Source organism: Myotis myotis, unplaced genomic scaffold (genome assembly GCF_014108235.1).
Source record: "Myotis myotis isolate mMyoMyo1 unplaced genomic scaffold, mMyoMyo1.p scaffold_m19_p_2, whole genome shotgun sequence".
Classification (NCBI taxonomy): domain Eukaryota; kingdom Metazoa; phylum Chordata; class Mammalia; order Chiroptera; family Vespertilionidae; genus Myotis; species Myotis myotis.
Genome location: NW_023416324.1, coordinates 9528783 through 9552674, shown reverse-complemented (window position 1 = coordinate 9552674; position 23892 = coordinate 9528783). Strand labels below are relative to the sequence as shown.

Sequence of the window (23892 nt, the reverse complement as noted above, 5' to 3'; positions counted from 1 at the left end):
GTGTAGAAAGCAGGAGGTGGACAAGTTGAGTGCAGGCTTCCAATGAGACTCACCTGCTCGTCTGTGCCCGAAGGGCCAAGGCACCTGCTTGTACCTCAGTTTTCATATCTATAAAGGGGCCTCTTAATAATCCCTCTTCCTTGGTGCTGTTGGGAGCGTTTCCTGAATTCATTCCTATAAAGCACTTGACCCAATACTTAGCACGCAGTCAGCTCTCAATTGGCTATTCTCCTTCGTATTTCAGAATCCTCTGGATGGAGGTTCAATAAATGACTGCCTCTCTTTCCTGCCATCCGAGTCTCAGGTCAAATACCACCTCCTCTGGGCAGGCCTCCCTGATACCCCACCCACCATTGCTTCCCAGGCCAGTCACTTTCTATCTTCTTTACGCCCCTGTCCACCTTCTTAGTGTTTTCCTATTCGTGGACATGCTCATTGCCTGACTCCCCACAGTATGTAAGCTCCGTGAAACCAGGGCCTTGTGCAATTTGAGGCTGTCCTCCCGGTCCCTGCACACAGTAGGTGCTCAGTACATTGTTATAAGAATAAAATGGGAGTCCTAGCTCCACCTTCCTGGGGCACTGGTGTGGGTGGAAGGGCCCTCCCTTCTCCTCTATCCCTGCACACACCCCGCCCCTCCGGAATGTGAGTCCATGCTGCTGGCCAGCCTTTCCGCTGTGGCCCCAGATTCTCTCTCGCTGCCTCCTGCCAAGGGGCGGTATGCCTTGATGAGTTTACCTGGGTGTTAATCCCCCAACAATCTCCCCCGGCCTGACCCGAGAGCCAGCCTCCATTCTTGTCCTGGGTCTAATTAAGGGCCTGAAATGCCACTTCCCCTTTCAAACCTGGCTGCTTTGCTCAGAGGCGAGGCAGGTAAAGCCCAGCCTGCGCTTTGAAGCAGAGGGGCCGGAAGCCCTGGCAGGTGCATGAGGAGGAGAGGGAGGGGCTGAGGGGCTTGAGGGGCAGGGAAGAGGGCTTCTGCCGGCCCCTCCTCCGAGAGGACAAACACCTGCAAATCTCCTAACTCTGGATGCTTTGTTGGGGACCCCGGGCCCGAGGAGACCCAGGAAAAGCTAAGGTTCCCCGCCCAGGGAAATGCATGCATCCTTACACATACACACGCTTGCGAATTCCATTCTGGGGCTCCGTGGTCACCCCTGAAGCCTGTAGTCCCCAGGCGAAGTTGATATGATGCTACTGTCCCTCATATCTGTCTATGCCTAATTAGATGGATGGATGGGTGGATGGATGGACAGATGGATGGATGGGTGGATACAACATAGATCTGGGTATCTAAGTGCAGACAGCTATCCTCCCAAACTCAACAAGATCACCTCTAGGGAAGCATTCTCCGCTTCAACATTATATACTTTTTTTTCTGACTTGAATTTTTACAAGCACGTGTTACTTTTATAATAAACCTTCCAAAAACAGGACAAAACTATATGCATATATATCTTAGAGCCCCTCATAGAAGAACAGTGTGCATCTGACGTGGGGGATTCTCATCTGAGAAACCTCTAGGAGTCATCCATTCTGCACAAATTATTTTCAGGCCTTCTATCTCTTTTCATCAGGCACCTCCGATGTGCCAGCCACCTTTTCTGTTATTTTTAACTCATTGTTCTCTTGGTGATTTTCATCCCCATTGGATAGATGACAAAACTGAGGCTCCGACAGGCGAAGCGACTTGACTTGCTCAGGGGCCCGCAGCAGGGAGGCTGTGCCTGGTCCCACGGACTCAGAGTTCAGTGAATTTTTGTGTCCCCGGGGCTGCCTCTGGAAGACAAGGCTGAGGGCCCAGAGCTGGGATGAAAGTGAGGGTCTGGGGTGGAGGGGGGCAGCCTCAGAGTGTGGGTAGGTGTTGGGGCCAGGACGACAGGTGGGGTCTTGCCCTCTTGGCTCCCTTGTTCCTTGCATGGCGCCCTTGCAGGCAACTAATAAAAAGTGAGGGACCCAGCAACTTTGGAAGAATGTTCCATTCATGGTGCCTGGTTTAACCGTCTGGAGACGGGGTCCCTGTTCTCACTCTGCTCTCGATTTGCTGTGCAACAAGGAACAAGTCCCTTCCCCTCTGTGGGCCTCAGTTTCTCCATCTGTAAAACAGGGTGCTGCACCAGACCAGCGGCTCTCAACCACGGCAGCTTTTCCAAAAGCCACTGCCCCAATGGAGAAAGTGCCCGTTGGCAGGCTGTGCAAAAGCATCTGGGCACATCCCCAGCCCTCCTGGCTCCCAGGCCTTCCCATCTCCCACACTCTGCACTGACTCCTCCTTCCAGGGCCACGCCGGGATGGCACTGCCACCAGCCACACCGCCAGTCCCTCACTGAGGCGCAGAGAGGGAACCGCCTCCCGTGGTCACAGGGCAACCTGGGCAGGTAGAGCCCAGTGTCTGGAGACCAGCCAGGCCTGTTCTCCAAAGAGACCTCCCAGCCAGGAGAGAAAGTTCCCTAATCAGGGGAGCAGAAGAGGAGGGGAATCATTTGTCACCAGATGAGCGATATCAGCTTATCTCTGAAGACCAGTAGCCACAGCCTGGGGCTCTGATTCCCAGCGTAAACACAGCGTCCTCTCCTCTCCTCCCCTCCCCGCCCCCCCACCCCCCACTCCAGAGTAGCCTCCTCGATGGGAGGATCCCTGCTCCTCCCCAGGACAAAGCCCTGTCTCGCCAGAGTCTCCTCGATGGTTTTCCTCCTCCAAGGCATACATGCTCCTGGTATCAGAGCTCCCAGGAGGCTCACCTGCTGCATCACCTCCTGCCTAGAACCACAAGGTGCCATGGAACACAGTTTGAAAACCACTGGGCTCCTCATGCCTTACCCTTATTCAGACAAAGAGGCAAGGACCAGAGAAGTTAAGTGGCTTGTCCAGAGTCACACAGCAGTTACTGCGAAAGCCAGGGCCACTTTGTGGGCCATTCACAGGAAGATCTGAATCCTAACCCTAGCCAACAGTCCTACAGTTCCTTCCTCTGGGCTTGAGTTTTCCCTGCTGCTAAAAGGACTTTTCCCAGAAGATGAACAGGCCCTTCAGAGGGCAAATCTGTGGCTTCTGTCCGGTCTCAAGATCCCAGTCGGTGACCCTGGGTGGTAGCAGGGGGTACTGGCTTGAGCCATAGTATCCCCTGCACCTGAGGATCCAGGGTTCGTGAAGGGTGGGGGCGGGGAGAGGTGCTGGGGCTGCAATTGTCCAGATGGAGCAAAGGAGAGCAGTTGGGTTGTGCCCTTCAGGCCTCTTAGGGTAAAGGCCACCCTATTAGGAGAGGCCCCTCCCCTCCCTATTTCCTTGGGATAATAACTGTGCCTCAGTTTCCCCCTCTGTGAAATGGAACTTACAAAGAGTGATAGACTGCGGGGATGGGAAAGGGCCATGCTCCCCATGGCTGCCTCACCTTCGAATTCCTGGAAGCAAGACCAGCTGATTTCGCTTGTCTACCAGGCCCACGGCCAGTCGCCTTCCCCTCTTTGGGGCTCACTCACGCCACGCCCTCAGGACCTCAGCTTTTCCATCTGTAATGACCAGATGACCTCTCAGGCCTGTTCCGCTCTGACTCACCCTTGCGGATCTCAGCCTGGAAAGGAATTCCCAGGTCTCTTTCATTGACCTAGTAGCCAGCCACAGGTTCCCACACACCTGGGCATCGGGCGGGAGGAGTCTGGAAGAGCTGCTTCCCCTCCCCTCTCCCATCCCTGGCTGGGGCTGCCCTCTCCTTACACCCCTCCCCTCTCCCTCTGTACCACCCCGTCTCTGTCACAGCATGAACTCCTAGCTGGTCTCCCCACACCTTCCAGTGCAGTGTCTGCTCAGCCCATCACTCCTTTGCCCAAATCCCCTCTCTGGCTCCTCATGCCCTAGGAGTAAGTCCCAACGCCTTAACTGAGCATAGAGCAGTCATGGCCTGGGCTCCAGGGGTATGGGGCCAGCACAGCCCACACAAGGGGCTTCCTAAAGAGGTGTGGGGTGGACAAACGAAGAGCCAAAGCACTTCCGAGTCATCCCTCAGGACTTAGAGCTCCCCTATCAAGGGGATGGAGACAGCTGTGGGTGGGGAGGGGATGTGATTGGAGGGGGGTGGGGGAGATGTCACAGACCCTCCTTTAATCACCGCATCCTGCTCGCCCTCTCTGCTCACCAAAGCTGCCTGGCCTCTACCTGGAAGGAAATGGGACTCATTGAACAGTGGCTGCTGGGCCCCAAGAACTGGCTGTTTCTGCCTCTTTCCCTGCCCACAGGGGCCACTTACTTCTTTCCAGGAAGGAGGGGCGCTATCCATCTGCACAAGGTTGAGCACCTGTCCTCATCCCCCCCCCCCGTCCCCCCCCCAAACATGGTGTCACCTAGAGACCTGCAGCCCCTATGATTTCTCAAATCACAGGCGAATGGCTCTAGGTGGAAAGCAGGAGGTGGAAGGGGCTGGAGAGCAGTATTTATCCGGCCTCCCAATGTGTCCTGCACTTTCTGAAATTACATTGACTCTTCCCAGAGCGCTCTGAGGGTGTGGCTCCCAGGACCACTTTGCAGACAGGGACACTGAGGCTCTCGGGGAACCTCAAAGTTACCCACACCTTTCAGGCTGGGGTGGGGCTCCCCTTTCTCCTCCACCCCCACCGCCCTGCCCCCCACTCAGGCACCTCCTCTAGAGCATTTCAGAGGCGGTACCCCCGCCCACCAGACTTCACTGTCACAGGCCCGCAGGTGGCCACAGCTGGCAGGGCTTTGGAGTCGTAGGGGCCACCTCCCCAGGTTCACAGAGGAGGAAGGGGAGGCCGAAGAGCCAGGGCGCGCGCGCAAGTCACGCAGCACTTAAGGCAGACGAGCCTGCTTCTGTGGCCTTAGCTTTCTCCTTTCCTCCCCCCCTCCCCCAAGAAAGCACCGACGCCAGGGGCGGGGAAGCGGGCCGAGTCCCCCCAACCCCCACCCGGCGGGCCGGCAGCTGACCCAGCCGCAGCTCCGCCGCGGAGCCTCGCCAGGCCTGGCTTCCCCGCGTCCGGAGCCGAGCGGGGTTTTGTTGTGGGGTTTTGTGCGTCCTGTTTTGTTCGGCCTCCCCGCCCCGGCGCGTCCCCTCCCCCTCGGGGCTCCCGGCGCGCCCGCTCTTGACTTCATCCACTAAGTCAATAGCCGGGCGCGGGCGGGCCGCTCCCCCGGCTCCCCCCGGTTTTCTTCTCGGGATAATGGGGGCTCTTTGTGGCCTAATCAGCCTCCTGAGGGGCCGGGAGGCCGGGAGCGCTTCCCCCGCGGCCGTCGGGGGAAATGAAAGCGGGATTAGGCCGGGCCTCGGCCCGCGGCATCGTAAAGCGCCACCAGGCATTCGCCCCTTCAAAGCCCCTCTCGGGGGTTCGGTTACTTTATTTCTAAAGTTGTTTGTATTTCTAAAGTGGCCATTGAGGCGCGAGCGGGGACTCCGCGGAGAGGGCGGCGGAGGGGGCGGCGGGAGGAGCCGAACGCGCGGAGCCGCCCTCCCCGCCCCGCGGGCCGCCGACCCGTCCCCGCAGCGCTGTCCGGGCGCGGGCGTCCTCCTGCCGCGGGACGGGAGCAGCGGCCCCGACCCCAGTGACCAGACGGGGAAACGGAGGCTCCACCCCAGAACCAGGGCTCCCCGGATTCAAACCTACCGACGCAGCGGGGAGGGGAAGGGGCTTTTAAAGGGGGTGACGCAAAGGGGCCTTGACGGCGGCCATCACCCGCCGAGCGAGCGGGCCAGCTAAACCCACGGGTGTCGCCTGTGCAAACCCTGGAAGGGAAAGTCCCCACCCAGCACAACGTGACCTCCCCAGGGAGAGAGTCAGCCCTACTTATTAAAGAAAGTTCTAGAACTTTAAGTTCCCTTCCAGCAAACCCCAGAGACACCCAAGCAATAGTTCAGTATCCTCCCCATCGGCAAAGCCAGGGGGTGCCGCAAGGATGCTGAATTCTGGGATTTGCCGGCAGCTGGAGAATGGGAGACGGCTATGGGGGGGTGGGGCGCAGAGGAAAGCGTGCTCCTGGCTGCGCCTCCTGCCCCCACACACATACAAGGGGGTTTCTTTTTATTATCAGGCTTTTTGACCTCGGAAGGGTGAATCCAAGCTCAAAAAGTGCAGGCGAGGAAGGAAAGGGCAAGGATGAGGGGCACGGGAAGGGGGTCTCAGGGGAAAGTCAGCGGAGAGCCGGCTGCCTCTGGATCCCTGTCTGTGGTGTCCGTGGTGAGGAGGGAGCACGGGAGATGGGGCTCTTCTGCAGGCTTCCGCTGGGAACCAGAGAGCTCCAGAAGGTTCCTCAGGCTCCCCTGTCCCCTACCAACCCCGAGTTGTCACTCTGGAGACAAACTAGAGCTTGAATCTGGTTTTCCTGTCTGTGCGGCCCAGAGAAATCCGGCGCAGACTTCTAGGACAAGTTTCCAGGCAATCAGGGCTTGATTCCGGACCCAGGATCCTGATCCCGGACCCAGGATCTCCTCGAAAAAGTACACACCACCCACAACCCACTCACACACCTGCACAACTTCCCCGGATGTGGCCTGCTCTCCACCTTCCCCAGTCGCCTAGGGACTCTAGGCCTGAATTGGAACCCGCAGCCATCATGGTCTCTCCACCTGTCACCCGTGCTGATGTTTGGAACCGTGGGGAAGGCCCCGAGGAAAGGCTGCTGCCCATTTGTCTGAGGCTTTGCTGCTTCTGGGTGCCACCAAAAGGACCCCAGACAAATTCAGGGTGTTTTCTAAGCGGAGACTTGTGCCCAAAGCCCCACCCCTTTTTCTGTCGGGTCTGGGGCCCCTTTGATCTTAGGTCTTCTTTTCGGCTTCAGACAAAGAGCCCTGTCAAGGCAAAGGCTCCAGAGACTGGAGGCCCGCGTCCTCGATCCTTACTCCTCCCTCCTTGGCTGGCCTGGACCTGAGGCCCTTCAAGGTCCTAGCTAGCGCCTGCAGCTCCTCAGGGTCGGGTTGGGGGCTGCCTTCCAAATTCAGCCCTCATCCCCAATGCATCCTGATATTGTGCTCATACACAGACTCCCACCCACCCCCCAAAACACACAACATTCACAAACACCCAAACACAGAGACAGCCTGCACTAGGCTCACACCACACACACCCCTACTGGGGCAAGTCTGTTTATCACGGGCTTGTTTACTTTCTGAGTCATCCACCTGGCTCAGAACTCCAGGAAAGCAGAAACCTTCTTGTCTCTGGGATTCTTGGGCACTTAGCACGATGCCTGACACACAGTAGGTCCTCAAAACATTTTTACAGAATGAATCAAGAAAGTCACCCCCATTGGAAAATGTCTCGTCTTTTTCTCCTCTGTTTCTCTCTCTCTCCTTCCCTCGCTTTCCTTCTTGGGACAGACAAAAGGGGGAGCTCAGTATTTGTCCTTACCTCTGCACACTACAACCTCAGAAAAGACCCTTCCCGCAACCACCAGGAGGAGGGGAGTGGGCTGTGCTCTCTATTTTGGAAAGGGAGGAAGCAGCAAGGGCCAGGCTGAGGGCAGGCTCTCAGCTTCATTATCTCCCTCCCCGCCTCCGCCTCAGCCCCTGCCCCAATCCATTGCCTCATCCTGGGCTCCTGCTTCCGGGATCAGAAGCTCTTTCAAGAATATGTGTTCTTATGGGGCGTGGCCCCCTAGAAGCCCAGAGACCCCTTTATGCTGCCTGGAAAATTCCGCCTGTATGAACACGTGTGAATGACCAGTTTCTGAGGTTTTACCAGGAGACCAACACCAAAGGATAAGAATCTTTGTTTTGGTCCAATTCTCTGGTTTTTCGTGGGAGAGCTGGAGGGAGGCCCAATTGCATTGCTAGTGAGTTGGGGCACGATGGACACTAGAACTCTTACTGCCTGGGCTCACCACTGCGCTCGGCCCCTCCAGGATCCTCCCTGCCCTGCACAGTTGGGTTCAAAGGGAGTTAGGGAGGGAAGGCCAACCGGAGAGGGAACCCAACTCCCAATCTCCCAGAAGCGGTGGTTGTGAACCGGAGCCTGCGCAGCAGGAAGCCCTAGGCTGGCCCGGGTGTGGTACCCTTACCCTCACTCACCCTCTGCAGCCTGGGAAGCTGGGGAGTGGGGAGGGTGGCCTGGGCGCCATCCTTCCCAAAACTGACAACTTAGAAGGGGCGGGCACAAAAAACCGGAAGGAGGCGAGCCTCGCTGCTCCGGGGAAAACTGGCCTGGCCTGTTTCCTTAGCATTATTCAGCGACGCTCTAAGTAACGGTTCCCGCCCCCCACCCCGCTCCGAGCCCCCGCAGAGGCCGGCGCGCAGACCGGCCCCTTCCCCGCGCCTCGGGTCCCCGCCTGGGAGTCGGCCTCCTCCCGCCCCGCCGGCCCGACTCGCTCGCCTCTAATTAAGCGGCGGGATCGCAGCGAGCCGCCGGGCCGCGCTGTAATGTGATGAACTGCCTTTGTGCCGGTGTCACCGAAAGCGCTTGCCGATAAGGGGAAGCCGCGGAGGATCAAAAGGAGGAGCGCGGCGCGCCCGCCTCCCGCCGCCCGGCTCTGCGCGCTCGCCCTTTCCGCCTGCGCTCTCCCGCGGGCTGACTCTGGGACCCTCGGCCTCCCCGGGGGTGCCCGTCCCGGGGCCAGCCTTTGGGCGACTCTGTGTCTCTTTGTCTTGCTTCCAGCTGCCCCAGCCTCTCTGGGCCCCTCGGCCTTTCTCGGCGTCTGCCAACGCTCTCCCCGCGCTCGGTCTTCCTCGCTCGGAACCTGCGCGCGCTGCTCTCCCTCCTCACGCTCGCCTCCTCCTCTCCGACTCGCTTCCGTCCCACAGCTGTGCTCCCCGGCCTCTGCCCATTCCGCTCTTCGCCTCGACCAGGGGCCCAGGCACCCAAGTCTTGGAAACGTCCATTAGATCGACCGGGGCCCTGTGCAACCCACCCTCACTCGGCTGTCCCGTGGACGGCCAGGTGGGCTCCAGAGGCGCCCGGAGCGTGCCTTGGGGAGCCCACAGCTTCCCCTCCTCCTTCCCGAGGCTGCCGGGCCCAGGCGCCTTCCTCTCCCCCAGGGCTGAAGGTCTAAGTGCAGCCGAGCCCCCTTTTGACATTCCGGTCCTTACACCCCTTCCTTTGGCTCCCGCTTCCCCTTTGCCCTCGACCCCTTCTCTTCCTCCTCCAGGCCCCTCCTCCCCTCGCAGGCTCCGCGCGCCTCTCCGGACCCCTTCCCCGCGTCGCCGCCCCTTCCCCGCCACTTTGTTTGAAGTTCTGGAGAGATCTGTCTCCTCGTGGCGAAGTTTCCCCCTTAGGTCACCGTTCTGCCTTGATTCGATTTGGGAAGGCGAGTTCCCTCCCTCCCCCTGCGCGACCCCAGTCAGGGCCGGGCGCTCCGAGCAGGTCAAAACGGAATGACCCCACTTCCACCTTTTCCTCTTTTCAGTCCAGTTGGGGGAAGGGAAGGCTTAGGGCGGCCAAACCCGAGGGGGCGTCCTAACCTTCCAGTCCCCTCCCCCCTCCCCAACGGGGCTTCCTAATCACCTCATTAGTCTGGAGCGGGGGAGGGAGAAGAGCAATTTTTTTCTGGAATTCATGGAATGTGCCCCCCTTTGTCTTGGCCTCCAGGTCCCCAAAGTCCCTGGAGAACCTCCCCGTTGGGGTTTCTATTCTGTGCTCTTAATAGCAGGAAGGCTTCCCCGAACCAGGCCACCTCTCTTCTGGGGTGATTCTGTCTGGCTTTAGAGCAGACACTTCCAGGGCCTGAACCAGGGGCCCTTGTACCTTTCATGCTTGGATCCTGGGGTTCCCCTCAAGGTTGAAGTCTCATCAGCTTTGCTGATAATGGCAAATAGGAACTCGAAAGAGGCGACCTGGAGGGAAATCTCATTTGCTCAGCCCTCGCGCCCTCGATGAAACTATGTTTTTATATCATATCACATATATCATGTAACGTGTAACAACGATCATTTTCAAAAATTCTTTTTTTAAAAAAGCCCATATAATCACCTTACTGCTTTAAGGCGACTGTTATATGTGCTTTTAAATCCTTCCATGTAAATGCTACTGAAAAATTTGGAAAGCTGTGAAAGGGGGGGGGGCGGGGGGTGTTAATCCGGGTTTACCGCGGTTGCCGGTTTAGGACGGGGTTAGCCTGATGGCGTTATCTCTTCCCAACATTTCAGACGCCCATATTTCACCCGGCCAAGTAGCGCGGAGAGCAGCGCAGATGGCGGCCGCGGTCGCGCCTCGGGAAAATGTGTTATTAATATCTAAATAACTTCCCAGGACTGTCTCTAAATCTCCCTCCGCCGTTCCGAGGGATGGATTCGTTTGAAGTCTTCCCCAGCCTCTCCTCTTTTCAATGTCTCTCTCTCTTCTTCTTCTTCTTCTTAGCCAGGCTTATTTCCAACTGGTAAATATCTAATTCCTTGAACGGCTGTGCCGAGCGCGGGAGTCTTTTAGGTCCAAACGCGCCTGCAAACAGCCGGTGTGTGTGGTGCTGCGCGCCGCCGCAGGGAGGTGAGCGTAAAACTCGCGGGCCCGACAGCAGGGCACCCCACCCGCTGAGAAATGCGCTGGGGAGCAGGGGGCTGCGCTGGGACCTCCGTCTGGCAGCGGAGCCCTTCCAGGTGCGCCCCCGGGGGCCCTCTTCTGGTTCCCAGTGGAGTCCCAGCGGCACCCCCCAACAGACAGCTCTGCAAGGCTCGGCTGAGGTCCCCCACTCCACCCCCAGCGCCCCAACCTGCAAGGGCTTTTCGGGTCTCTGGGGCGGATAATTACGCGCCGCTCGCCTGTTCGCCCTTGTTTAAAGTTTGTTTTCTAAACGTCTATTAGATTATATTCGTTCATTCCCCCTCCAACCTTATCTCTTCCCGTCTCTTCTCTCCCCGGCCCCCGTCACACTCCATTTAGGCACGAGTTTATCTGGCAAACAGCGGACTTTGTTTATTTGCCGCGGGTTCTGGGGCTGCCAGCGAGCGAGCGCCAGTGTTTGCCTTTGTAATAGTTATCTCATTGTTGTTCTTCCTCGGTCTCCGCTCCCTCCTCCCCTCTCCCTCTCTCTTCTTCGGTTGGGGGGAGGATGGAGGGAAGAAAGGGGGCGCCGTGTCTGCCCCGCCTAGACTCGCCAGGAGCCGCCTCCCCCGGGGATAGTCCTCCCAAGCACAGCTCCCCTCGGCTCACCCCTTCCACCCCCATCGCGCGGGCCTCCCCCTCGGGTTTCACTGAATATCCACCACCCAGCGCCGCCTAAAGCCGGGGAATCGCCCGGCGCCCTCCCGCCTTCCTCCGCGCCCCCATTATGCGAAGCTGATCCCACTTTGAACAGCTTCAAATCCCGCCTGGACTCCGTTTGATTAGATTGCCAACCCGGGGTAATCCTTTGATTTGGTGGAGTGTCAATTACCTTTCTCTAAACACACATTTACGGAGGAGGGAACTTGTTGGTTTAAATCAATGCCGCTTGTTTCTTGATAAATGGACTATCTTCTCTCCTCCCTGGCTCCCTCTCCCAAAGCCCCTCTCCCTCCGGGTCCCCTCCCCTCCGCCCGTCCTCTCCTACCCGGTAAACAATGCCCCTTCCAGGTGTGAAGAAGCCGAGGAGAAGGCGGCGTGGGCTGAGGGGAGCCGCACCCCCTCCCCCCATTCATTCGCTCCCCCGGAGCCTAATTAAATTTGGCAGGTCCTTGTACACACAATCAAAACAGCTTCCTCCTGTGTAGCAAACGACCGAAAACCGCATTAGCAGCTACCGCCGCTGCCAAATTAAATTGTTTCCCACCTCCTTTTACAAGTGTCTAAAGCCGGCACTCGGGGCTCTCCCTCCTTCCGAGTCTCCTCCTTCACTTCCCACTCCACACCTGTAAGTTTGCTGCTTTCAACACCGATGAAGGGAAAAGGCAGAGAAACACACACCTGCCTCTCTCTCAGGCACACACCTGGGCCCCCACTCAGGTGGCCATTCATAAGGGGGAAGCCAGCACATTCTCGGGGGACTTTGGGGACCCCCCAAAAGGCACACTCCTCTTTTTTAATCTTGTTACTTTTCCCCTGGCTTCCTATTCATTGTGACCCTGCTGGGCTTTCTGCTTTAGAGAACCGTGTGGAGCCCCCACGTCTGATCTGGTCCGTTTCAGCCTAAGTTTGTACATTGCCAGATGCTTGCTGGAGGCTTTGGTGTTCTTATTGCTTATTGCCATTATTATTATTATTATTATTATTATTATTACTCATTTCTTCCCATTCACTCCGTCCGTTCCCCAGAAGAATGGTTTGACTCTGTGCAAACGCCTCTCAAATTTCCTACAAGAGTCTCAGGAAAATCCTGTTCTTTCTCGTCCCTCCTCAAACCCTTTCCTGGTTGGGTCCCGGGCCTGTCCGTCCCCTGATCCTCAGAGAAGGGGCATGGAGGAGAGTCTGAGCGGATGAGGGCAGCGAACTGTCCACTCCCCTCTCCAGATGACCAGAGCTTGGCCGGAGCCCCTACGCGCATCGGGCTGCAGATCCTCACAACCAACAATCCTAATAACTCAGTCTTAACAAGGATAAGAGCGAAAAAAAATATGAGCAGCCTCATGAATATCAGCCCAAGGGGAGCAGGAGTGAGCTGTTCAGAGATGAAAGTGCACAGAAATAAAAGCTCAATTTAATCTGCTTTAAAACCCTTCAACTTAACGTTTGTGCTTCAAACTCTGAGAGTGAGGACTGATTGCGGATAAATAGTTTCTTACCATGCCTGGGAGCTATTACACCCCTCTCCAACACCGCTTCCTATTCAGCAGGCCCAGTTTTCATTACCAGCTCTAATAAGTCTTAACGTTATTAAATGCCAAGCGGACGGCAGGAAAAAGCGGGCTCAGGGAGGGATCTCTCTTTAGCGTTTAAAGAGGAGAGCTCTTAAACCCCTTCTTCCAGGGCTCCCCGCCACGAGTGGGGCAACCCCGGGAGAAAGCATTTGTCCAACGCAAGGAGCCAAAACAAAGTTTGTGGATGTGCGCCCCTCCCCGCGCTCTGCCCACGGGGCCTCGCAGCCTCTCCCCACCTGGTTGATACTGGTGGAGGCTGGGAGGTCTTTTAACCCCTAACTTGGCCATGAAACCGATGTCTGGGGCCTGGGAGAGAGGTGAATGGTTCCAGGTGGGCAGTTCACCCAGGTGCCCACGGACTGGCCCAGGTACCACATCAGGAGCTGATATGATTTGTGCACAGACGAGCAGGCAACCGACCAGCACACAGCCCATTCACACTGCACCCCTCTACAATGACACTGCACCCCCACACAGAAGCCCACTGGTTCGGAATACAGCTCTCGCACTCCCATCCAAGGACCGAGGGGCAGTCAACGGACAGACACAAGCGCCTACGTGGCCACCTAGCTCCAGTCACAATGCCCACATGCCCACTGTCACTCAGAACTGCAGGGCTTTTCTGAGCCCAGGCCCGCGGCTTTCATTTCACTTTGCCACTCCACAGACCCAGTGCCCATGCTCTCAGCCTTCCCTTCGGAACCGCCAGGCTCCTCCTTCAACCCTGGAGGCCTGGGACTTCCCGGTCCTGCTGCAGGGAAAACCTCTATCTAGCGAAGTCGCCGCCTGTTAGCTGGTTTTATAAAAGCCCAGACCTGCACCGGAAGCCGCTTCGAATGCCTTTGAGTCGAAGGGATTCCCCAAACCACACCATCTTTCCATCCTCTTCATTTCCCTTTTTCTCTCTCTCTCAAAAGAAATGAGTCTATTGTGCTTCCTCACAGACTGAGTTGGGCATACCCCCACCACATAGACAGACAGACAGGCACACCCCTAAAGTTTCTCCAAATAAAACCAAATCTCCCGGCACTCCACCCAGGGTACCCCTCCCACAAGCGCTGTCTGCTGTGCAGGATTTGGTGGGAAAGATTATTCAAGTTTTATGTCTCCCACCCCACAAAAAAGGAGTCCAACTAAGTACCTTTCCAATACAGACTGAAGTGAGGACTGGGTCCCTCCCACCAGCACCAGGAGTGCCAGGGCTCTGGGCGACCTCAGGAGAGCCAGGGGCTGCTTGGCAGGCAGGGCCCCTCCCGCTGAAGACCCAGGCCAGGCCCCCCTCCCGCTGAAGACCCAGGCCAGGCCCCGCACAGCGGGGTGTCAGGCACAGCTCGCTCCCTTTCTTCCCTCGCCCTTTTGTCCCTGCCGGACAGGGTTCCACTGGGGGCCCTGAATGTCAATAGCCTGCTCAGTCCCAGCTCCAGCTGCTCTCACAGGGGGCTGCCTCTGCCCCTCTTCCTTCCCCCTCCAACCAGGCCCGTGGGGGCTGGGCCTGGCTGGGCTTTGTCTGTGAAGTTCACCTTCAAGGTTGGGAGAGGCCACTGAGAACTGGAGAGAGACCTGAACCGGGAGTTCACGGGAGGCAAGGAGAGGGAGGCCTCCACAAACTTCTGGAAGGAAACGCGAACACAAGTGCTCTTTACAAGTTTCTGCCCTTTTCCCAAAGCCACTGTCGTACAGATTCCCACTGTCCTCCCCGCGCATGTCCTCGGGGACCGGCGTCTTTTCCTGTTGGCCCGTGACTCCGGATCCCCCGCTTCTATCTCTCCCCACGCCCTCACGCAAAGCAGGAACACTCACCACGTCTCAAAGACAACTTCCAGGGGACGAGGGATTGAGGAAGGACTTGCCCTTCTCCTGAAATTTCCTGCCTCGATACAGGACAGAGCAATCCCCTCTCCCAGGCACGCAGGCGCCAGGAGGATGAACGGCTCCTCTAGCTTCCCTCCAGGGAAATCAGAGCCCGGGTTAGGCTCCAGTCCGCCCAGCGGCCGCGCTGACAGGGCGAGAGGGGGTGCAGCGCCCCAATCTCTCTCCTTTACCGGATCCTCCTGCCCAGGCTCTGGCCCTGAGTGCACCCCTCTGCCTCCCCACTCTGCGCCGCCGCGATCTGGGCCCTGGCAACGGGAAATGAGAGGCAGCGGCCCACGCGGGCCCGCGCTAATTTTTATTGATTGCGGCGGTCAGTCAGCTGTCAGGCGGGGTTTCAAGGGACCGTTTAGAGAGCGTGTGCGGGTCTGGTTAACAAATTCATTTAGGGAGCCGCAGGCCGGCCCCTCCTTCCTCGCCCCCCGCCCCCCTTGCCCAAGTTTCCTATAAATAATAGATCGACCCAGGGACCCGCAGCCAAAACGCCAGGCCTGGAGGACTCGGGCCGGAGTCCGCGCCCCCTAGGCGCACGGTTGTCGGCGCGCCTTGCAGTAACCTGCAGCCGAGCTCCCCGGCAACGGAGGCCACCTGCTCCCCGCCCGGTGGGACACACGGAGGGGGCGCCCTCCCCAAATCCTGAGAGGCTCCTGGCTGCTCCAGAGCCACGAGTTCTGTCCGCCAGTCTGGGGCACAGAAGCAAAGCACAATCGATTCATCCCTGGCCCGCACACCAGCGTGTGGGAAACGCGGGCTCGGTCGTGGCCGGCAGGGAGGGTCCCTACCTTTGTCGCCCAGGATGCCATCGATGCTGTGTTTGGCTTTCTTCTCCCCATCGTCTTCTTTCTTGTCCCCTTCGTCGTCCTCCTCTTTCTTCCCGAACTTGATTCTGAGCACACGGCTAATCGAACTCACTAAACCTCAGAAATTCAAAGGCAAAAGAGCGAGTATAAGTTGTTGGGGCGCGGGAGCGGAGCACAGGCCGCCTGGGCCCTGGGGACAAAGTCCTGAAGCCCCATCCCCCCAATACACTGCCGGGGATTCACACCCACAGGCCAGCATTTACACCTCCGCGGGGCACGAGCACAGTGGGTCACCCCATGGGCAAGCCTGACTCACACGGGGCACACACTCAGCGGCAAGACGGGCAGACACAGCCACCTGTGCACTCCTATCCTAACACATCCCCACACCCACCTGTGCCTTTGCCTTCACATACCCTGGGTGCACTCCCCGTCCACACCGCCTTCCCCAGGCCTCCCTACAGGCAGGCCCCCCAGCCCCGGCTGCTGCAGCCACAGGCAGGTGTGTCCCAGCCCTGCCTGCCCCAGGGCCCAGGCACACACTTCCCGCAGGGAGCCTGGCTCAGGGCCTCCACATTTGGGACCCACTGATGGCTGGTGGCAGCGGCAGAACAGACATGGTGACTTGAAGAAGGGGGTCCAGGGAGCCCCCGGAGATCAAACCTCCTGGGACAACCCTGTCTCCAGGCCACTTCTCTAGGGGAGTGCCAGGGAGCGCTTCTCACCCAACATGATAAGTAAACTTTTTGCTGCCTCTTTCCTCCCTCTCTCCCTCCCTCCCTCCCTTCCTTCTCCTTCCATCTCCCTTAAGGTTTTGCTTCCCTCCTGTGTCCTCACTGTCTCTCTGCTCTCTTCCTCCCATTCCCTCCCAACTTTTCTCCAAGTTCCCCCCATCCATCAGCCTCCGCCCCCCTCATCCAGCCCGGATCCCCAGAGCCCTGCAGCCCCGGGCTCTGCTGGCTCAGCTGCCTTCTCACCTGAGGGCACGGTGCTGCGGTCGCAGTGCCCGTCCTTGAGCAGCCGGTCCCGGATCTCCCAGCTGAACATGCCCGGGTTTTCCCGCTTGTACTCCTCAATCTTTTTCTCCACATCCGGGGTCGCCACCTGCTTCAGAGGTGGAGGTGGGAGGGCAGGAGCGGGAAGACGGGAGGGGGGAGGGAGAGACTTTCAATATCAACTTCCCAAGAGCCCCAGGCCAGGCTGGTGGCTCTGGTAGCCATGCCCTCCTTCTGAAATGGGCTTTGTATCCTTTCAAGGAACCTGTCTGACTCCAAGGAAGGCAGTGGGGTGTGTGTGGGGGTAGAGATAATGAAATAGAACCCACAGGATCCCCCTCCTCACTATTTCAGACAAGACTGAGGGGGAAACGGTCCCTGGTCTGGGATGGTGACAGGGAGTCAGGACAGATATAGGTACAGCCCAGGAATGACTCATTGGCCTCAAAGTCTCAGGCAACCTGGACCCCAGGTATTCCCATCCCTGAGAAACTCAAACAATGGGGAGGGACATCTGGGGTGGGGACAGTCTCCCACCGTATTTCCCATAAGAAGCCTATAGTCACCCGGATGGCACAGGGTGGTGAAGGGGGCCAGGCCAGGATCCCCCCACCAGGGGAAGGCCTGTGGCCGCCGCTCTACGGCAGACACTCACTCTGGGCTTGCTGCCTCCGATGGCCCCGGGCCGGATGGAGCCGGTCTCCTGGTAGCGGCAGAGGATCTTGGAGACGCAGCCGTGGGAGACGCGCAGCTGGCGGGAGATGACGCAGGGCCGGATGCCGTGGTGGGCCATCTCCACGATCTTGTGGCGGATGTGGTTGGGCAGGGGTCGCCCGTTGATGAAGACGCCACCGAGCTGATTGACCCGGCCTTGGCCCAGCGGAGTGGACACTGCGGGAGGGAGGGAAGGAAAGAGAGAGGCACCGGGTGAGGATGCGGAGGAGACCCCGTGCACCCCTTGACTCCAGTGTTTCTTGAGCCCCAAGACCTCTGACAGCTCTGAGCGCCCAAGGTTTGGAGCAGTGGCAGTTCAGCCATCAGAAAAAAAAAAGTCCTGAAGCAGAGGGAGGGTCCTGCAGGGGTGGAGAGAGGGTCCTAGCTGGCTGCTAGAGTCCCAGGTGCTGTGAGTCCCCAGTCCTGCCACCCTAAGCAGAAGGACGACACACCTGGAGGGTCTGGACGCCTCTGAGAAGGGCAGGGAGAGACAGAGGGAGAGCCTGGAGGCGCCTGGAGGCTCTGGGACCAATGGCTCTCTGCCCCCCAGGGTGCAGCTTGGGCAGCAGGTTCGCCTGCCCCTTAGAGATGCCAGTACCGGCGAGATGTGGCCCATCCAGACAGCTCCACGCTCCAAGAGGTCAAGAGGGTTCATTTTGTTGGGGGCCAGAAGGGGCTGGTTGATGACTATATTGACAACCCCGGTTTGGGCCACCGCCCCTAATGGAATAGCGAGGACAGGTGACACCATGCTGTTTCCTGCTGGCTCTGGGGGCACCTGGCTGTCCCTCCCCAGACTCTTCTTGATTCTAACCTCTCGCAAAGTTCTAATTTCGTTTGGGGACGATTGGGGACATGCTCCATCGTGGGAAGTCTCCTAAAATGAATACCTGCTCGTCCCCAGAAGTCCGTGGACCGTACCTGCGGGTTCTGGGAGGTGGTACACAGATGGCCAGGGTCCCTGGGGCGGGGGTGACTTTGGAAACCAGGAAGACAGGCCCTCCTGGTGCGTGCCAGGGAGGGAGCCGCCTCGCCTGGAAGCCTTAATGCAAAGTCTACACAGTTTGCTCAGAAGGTTGGGGGACACCCGGTACACTAATCCGGCCTCGATCCCCCCAATTTGGGGACTTGGCGGCTGCGGAGATCCGGCAGATTAGAACGATTTCACAGCCGCCGAGGCGGAGGGAGCCGACGGATAATTGGAAGGGAGGAGGCGAGAAGGGGCTCCGGCTGCCGAGCGGTGCCTACCGCCTCCTCCCTCGCTCTCGCGGTCCCCCCCGCCTCTCTTTGTAAAAGTCGGTGTCTGAAGCCACCCTTGGATTTAATCAGAAATCGTGCGTCGCCAAGTCAGAGTCCCTCGGTCTCCGTGGCGGGATATGCCATTAGCGCTGGAGGGCTCTCGAGCGCCCAACTTTATATTCAAGAGCCTCTTCAGCGACCGGCACTCGGCTCTCCTCAGTATTCTCCGTCATGTTGGGCAAATATTGTTCTAATCCGCCGCGCGTCCTCGGCCGCCGGTTTCCCCTGCATTCGCTACAGGAGAGCGCGCGGCAAATCCCCGGGCCGGGCGCCCTCCCGCCTGCGTGGCCGCTCGCGCGCACTTGATCACGGAGCCACTCTCCTCGCCGGCGTCTAATTCCGAGACCCGCGCCGTCTCGCAGCCGGAGGGTCCGGACCCCCCTCCTCCCCAGATCGCAGGCTGCCTGCCCGCCCGTCCCCACCCGGCCTCCTCTCCCCAGCCTCACGCACCAGGGGCCTCATAGAATTACAAGAAGAGTAATTAAAAAAAAAAAAAAAAGCCGCGCCTATCGGTGACACCCTGGGGTTCCTACCCCCAGGAGCTGTGTGCCCTCCCAGTTGACAGGTTGAAGACCTTCCATTCGTTAAAAAAAAGAAAAAAAAAAAAGAAAAGAAAACAAAGACGCTGGAAAGGGTCTGGGCGGCGCGTCCCCAGCGCTCTCCCCGGCCGGGACCGGCTCCCCGCCCGTCCTCTCTGCTCACCGCGGCGCTGGGTGTTCGGGGAGGACACATGACAAAATGAACGCTTCCCCTTGCCTGCCCATCGCGGTGCCTTCTCGCCACGCTGAAGCTCTCTCCTGGGAGGGTTCCCAGAGTTCGGAAGCCCGGGTGAAAAGTTTGGCGGGGGTGGGAATTCGTTACTATGTATCATTTCTAATTAGCTGGTCTCCAGACCCCAAAGCAGGAGAGTTGCTTGGGCAGAAGCGGATAGCCTGCCCGGTTTAGACATACACATACCACGCGTGTTGGTATTTCGGAATAAAAGGGATGGGAAGACACCCGGAGAGGAAACGAACAATTCAAAACAAGAGCAGAAAGCCTGTCGCTGGGGAACGCAGAGCGCCCAGGAATATCGGAGTGGGCGAGAGTATCTGAAAACAGTGGAAAGAACGGAAATCCACCGGGACCCGACATTTACCAGGAGCCCGAATCTGCCGGTTCAGCTCTGCGGGTGAAGGCCAGAGCCTACGACCCTTGAGGCGGAGGCCGAGGGTCTGTGAAACCAACGCAAAAGCCGACGAGTGTCGGACCCAGGAACTTCCTGGGTCTGGCGCCCGGACTTGGACCCAGAAGGGAAGGGGACCCCCGTGCTGTCGGGGCGCCGCCACCACCCCCTGGAGACGGCCACCTCTCCGGGGACCTCCGTTCCCGGCGGAGGAGCGAGGCGAGGCCAGCCCGCGCTCTTACCTTCCAGCGGGAAGCCGGTGCGGGGGTAGTTCTGCCCGGGCGCCGGCCGCATCATCCTCGGTACTGCGCCGGGGAGGCCCGCCATTGTCGCGCGCGCCGGGGGCGACTCCGGAGTCGGCCAAAAGCGCTTCCCGTCCTTTCTCTTCACCCCCGCTGCGATCTCTTTCTTTCCTTCTTCTTCTTCTTCTTTTTTTTTTTCTTAGCCTCGTCCCGCTCCCCTCCCCACACTCTGCCTACCCCCCGCCCCCTACCCCGGCTGTAGTCTACGCGTCCAGAAGCCGGGGAGGGGGGTGAGGTGGGGGCGGAGGTTGCGCGGGGAGGGAAGGTGGCGACAAGGAAGTTCAAACAAACAAACACGCCAAGCCCAAGTCCGCCTCTGCCCGCTCCGCTTCGCCAGAAGTTGTGCGGGCGGATGCTCGGGGCAGATCCGGGGGACGCGGCCGCAGTCCGGGCCGCCAGCCTGGGACGCGCGAGCGCCGCGCTGTCGCGCTCGCGGCCAAAGTTTCTGAGCCGGGAGGCTGCGGAGTGGATTCTTTCTCGTATTTATTTATATATTTATTCTCTCGCCCTCCCTCCTCTCCCCCCGCCCCCCTCCTCCTCTCCGCACTGGTCTCAACGCCTTTCTCCAGACCACACTCGCTACTCCCTTACGCACCAGCTCCCACACCCCCGCCCCCAGGACACGCGGGGAGGGGAGAAGGTGCCTCCGGGGTTTCGGGGCCAGAGGGGAGGCGACAGGGATGCCGAGGGCGAGCGAGGGGGCGAGCGGTGCTCCGGGTAAGTTGTGCAAAGTGCTCCCCTGGAGTACGAGGAGGAGGGGGCCGCGCGCCGGAGCTGATAGGTCCCGACTTTTCTTTTATTTATGCGGAGGGAAGGGGGCCAGGGCGGAAGGGAGTGGAGAACCAATAACGAAAAGAAGTCGCCAACCAGTTTTTCCCCCTTCTCTTTTCTAATCCCCGACTCGGCCTGGTTTTGGGGGGAGAATTTGAACTGCCCGTTAAAACCCAGGGAGCAAAGGCCAGGAGTTGGGGGGGGGGGCGGGAGGAGGGAGGAGAGGGGGTTAACTTTGTCCGAGTGTCTCCTTTTGACGAATGAGTGGCCCCGCGGAGTGCAGGCCCCGGGGCGCCCACGGCCCCTCGCTCCCGGCGGCTGGCGGGCGGGCTGCAGGGGAATGTCTGCCTCCGGCGGTGGCTCCCCTGGACCCTCCCTCGCCTTCTCTCTGGCCTCCCAGGTCAGCGCCCGCTGCCTTTCACATCTTCTCCTTCATTTCACTCGCACACGCAATTTTCCGCGAGTGGGGCCGAGGGTGACTCCAAGGGAGCGATTTACGACTTTCTCTGAAACCGTGTCAGCTCTGAGAGGCTGAGGGTGACTGGCAGGGTCTGTTGCTTAGAAGACTGGGTCTGTGGGTGTTAGGGACGACCCCCCACCCCCCCAATCCATCCCTCATCCTTCCCTGCGCTGCTCCCGCGGGTTAAAACCCCTCACCCTCTTCCGCCTCCCATGCCACACCCAGAACTCGTTTCTAGCAGGTAATCGGGTTCCCTGAGGCTGAACCACCAAGGGGTGCCCAGGATCTGGGGGTCCCAAGGGGTGGGAGGGAGGGAGCGGGTCAGCACTTGGCACCGCCCTGAGCTCATTAATTCCGAGCTCCTCCGCTCAGAATTTGGAGGGGGCGCGCCCCAGGAGCCGGTCAGGAGCCGGGGTGGGGTGGCCAGAGAGGCCCCGACATTCTGCGCGCTCCTGGGCCTCAGTGACTGGACTCCCCGGCCTCGGATGGACTGGACGCTGAGTCCTGGGGGCGAAACGCCCTCCCAGCGGGGCAGGACGCCAGGGCTGCAGGCCTTTTGTCTCCCCCGGGAAATAGTGTCTCCAGCACAAAATACAATAAAATAAACCCAGCCCCCAGACTCGCCCAGAACCCACCAGCCCGCCCCCACCCGCCCTCTCCCAGAGCTGGGTCCGCCTCGTCCTGGCCTGGGGGGCTTTCCTCAGGCTGGCCCCACTGTGCCCCGCTCCTCCCCTCTTCCTCACCTGTGACCTTTGCCCTCTCAGCATGTGGCACACTCCCTCCTCTGCCCTCCCTCCAGGCACAGGGGGCTCCTCAGGCTCTTGGGGGAGGGGGAGGCCCTCTAGGAATGGGAACCTACTGGAAGGTATTAAACCCACTCCCTCCGTGGCCCCAGAATTGAAAGGGGGGACACCAGGGTGCCTTGCCCAGACCAGGGTACCGGCTGCCTGAGTCATAGGGGTGTTCAGGTCCCTTTCTTCATTGGCGGTGCCACTCGACCATGGAGTGATTGAGGGTCACTCCTGCCCCAGGAGAGACTGAGATGAAATTTTAGGCCGTGTGTGTGTGTGTGTGTGTGTGTGTGTGTGTGTGTGTGTGATGAGGGAGACTTCACATCTCATCTTGCTGGAGACTCAGGCCTGTCTTGACCTCCAGAGGTGGAGAGGTGGCTCTACAGGGCATGTGCACGCATATGCGTGCTGATATACACAGACATGTGTTACATGTGTTGTTCATTCATTCATTCATTCATTCATCCATCACTGATCTCCCTCTGGGCTCAGAAGGATTCAAGGCGCCTCTTCTCTGTGTCTGTGGGTGGACGGGCCAGGGTACCTGTGTAGGTGGGTTTGCGTGCAGGGCTGCTGGAGGCGGTGGTCCCCAGGGAGGGCTGTGTTTCTACGTGAGCATCTGTGTCCGTGTTTATGTTCTGGCATCTCTTCCATGTTGCCTTGGCGTCGCTCCCCACGCTGTCCAGAGGGTATAAGGGGTGTTTTGGGGAAAAGGCCCCTGGAGCGAACCTGGTGCAGAGGCCGGAAGACGGTCCCTCCTCTCAGCCTTGGCATTGGGCCCCTCTCCCAACGGAGTGGGGCAAGCCTAGAGCAGGACCCCAGGATCCAGGGCCCTCCAGCTGGGCACTGGAACCCCAGGCAAGCAGGACCACCTAACCTTTGGCACGGCTCCTGCCCTCCTGGCAGCCCACTCAGAATGGCTGGTCCAGTAGCAAGGATTCCTCCCTTCCCCCCCCCCCCCCCCCCCGCCTCTTAACAGGCTCCCCCAGACCCAGTGCTGGTGGCGGCAACCCTGCGTGGTCAGAGCTTGGGGATTCCGTGGGCTCCCGGGGGGGGGGGGCAGGTGCGAGGGAGGAGGGGGAGGTGTCTGTCGGAATGAGCATGGCTGGTCTCGCCTGCTGGAGACCAATTTCACAAATGATTTTTGCAACAATTAAGAAGTGTGGCGGGGTGAAATGGCGATTTCACATCCAGCAGGGGAAAGGGGTGCACCTGGGAGCTGGGGCGGCTTCCGCTGGAGGTGGGGGGGGATTTCCTCCTCCTCTCAGTTCCCCTTGCTCACCTGCTGGCTCCAGTGCACCCCCATAGAGACACTAGTCAACTCCTAAGACCCCCAATCACTGCTGTTAGCACTGAGGGGCGCCCTCTGCATTGCGGGTGCTGGGCTGGGCCTGGCCTGGAAACTTTTCCCTTCAGCCTCTCATCCTGTTCTCTCTCTCTCTCTCTCTCTCTCTCTCTCTCTCTCTCTCTCTCTCTCTCTCTCCCTGCTTCTTCCTCCCCCCTCTCCTCTCTCTCGCTCTCTTTCTCACACTCTCTCTCACAGGCACGCATAGCTCCCTTTTCTTTCTCTGTCCCCCCACACTCTGTCACGGGCTCTTCCATCTCTTTTTGTCTTTCTCTTTCCTTGTCTTTCTGACTTCTCCCAGCGGCTTCCCCCTCTTGGTCTGTTCATCTCGTCCACCGCCTCCCCCATCTCCATGGTTTCCTGAGGTATGCCCAGCCCCCGTTGCTCTGCGGGCTGTAACTCAGCCCTGAATCCCTGGGAGAGCCCCTGGTCCCCTTGGGATGGGGCAGAGGCCTTCTGGAGGGGCCCCTCTCTGCTTTGCCTCTACCTCCGCCCGCCTGTCTCTCTCTAAAGCACTGCCTCCCAACCTAAGCGTCTCTAAAATCCTGATGCGTCTCTAACCCCCCCCACGCCCCCCTCCGTGACATATAATTCTTATTATTCAAACAGTGAACTCCTATTCACGTGGAGGAAGCCTAAAAGGCCATTCACTTGGTCTAAACAAGCTTCCAAAGAACA

The 23892-nt window shown here is 59.1% G+C and overlaps 1 protein-coding gene across 2 annotated transcripts in view; it reads right to left on the bottom strand.

Annotated features, from left to right (window-relative positions):
• Nucleotides 1-19944, bottom strand: part of PAX7 (paired box 7) — a 98556-nt gene extending 78612 nt beyond the window's left edge. The window contains exons 1-4 of one of the 2 annotated variants that reach the window (XM_036350431.1): nt 19788-19944; nt 17023-17258; nt 16350-16479; nt 15355-15489 (exon numbers count right to left, since the gene is read on the bottom strand). In XM_036350431.1, coding sequence (XP_036206324.1) covers nt 15355-15489; nt 16350-16479; nt 17023-17258; nt 19788-19872 — 586 coding nt within the window. In that variant the 5' untranslated portion in view covers nt 19873-19944. The remainder of the gene's footprint in view (nt 1-15354; nt 15490-16349; nt 16480-17022; nt 17259-19787) is intronic. The other variant, XM_036350430.1, reaches the window with a different exon arrangement.
• Between the last annotated feature and the right edge of the window lie 3948 nt (nt 19945-23892).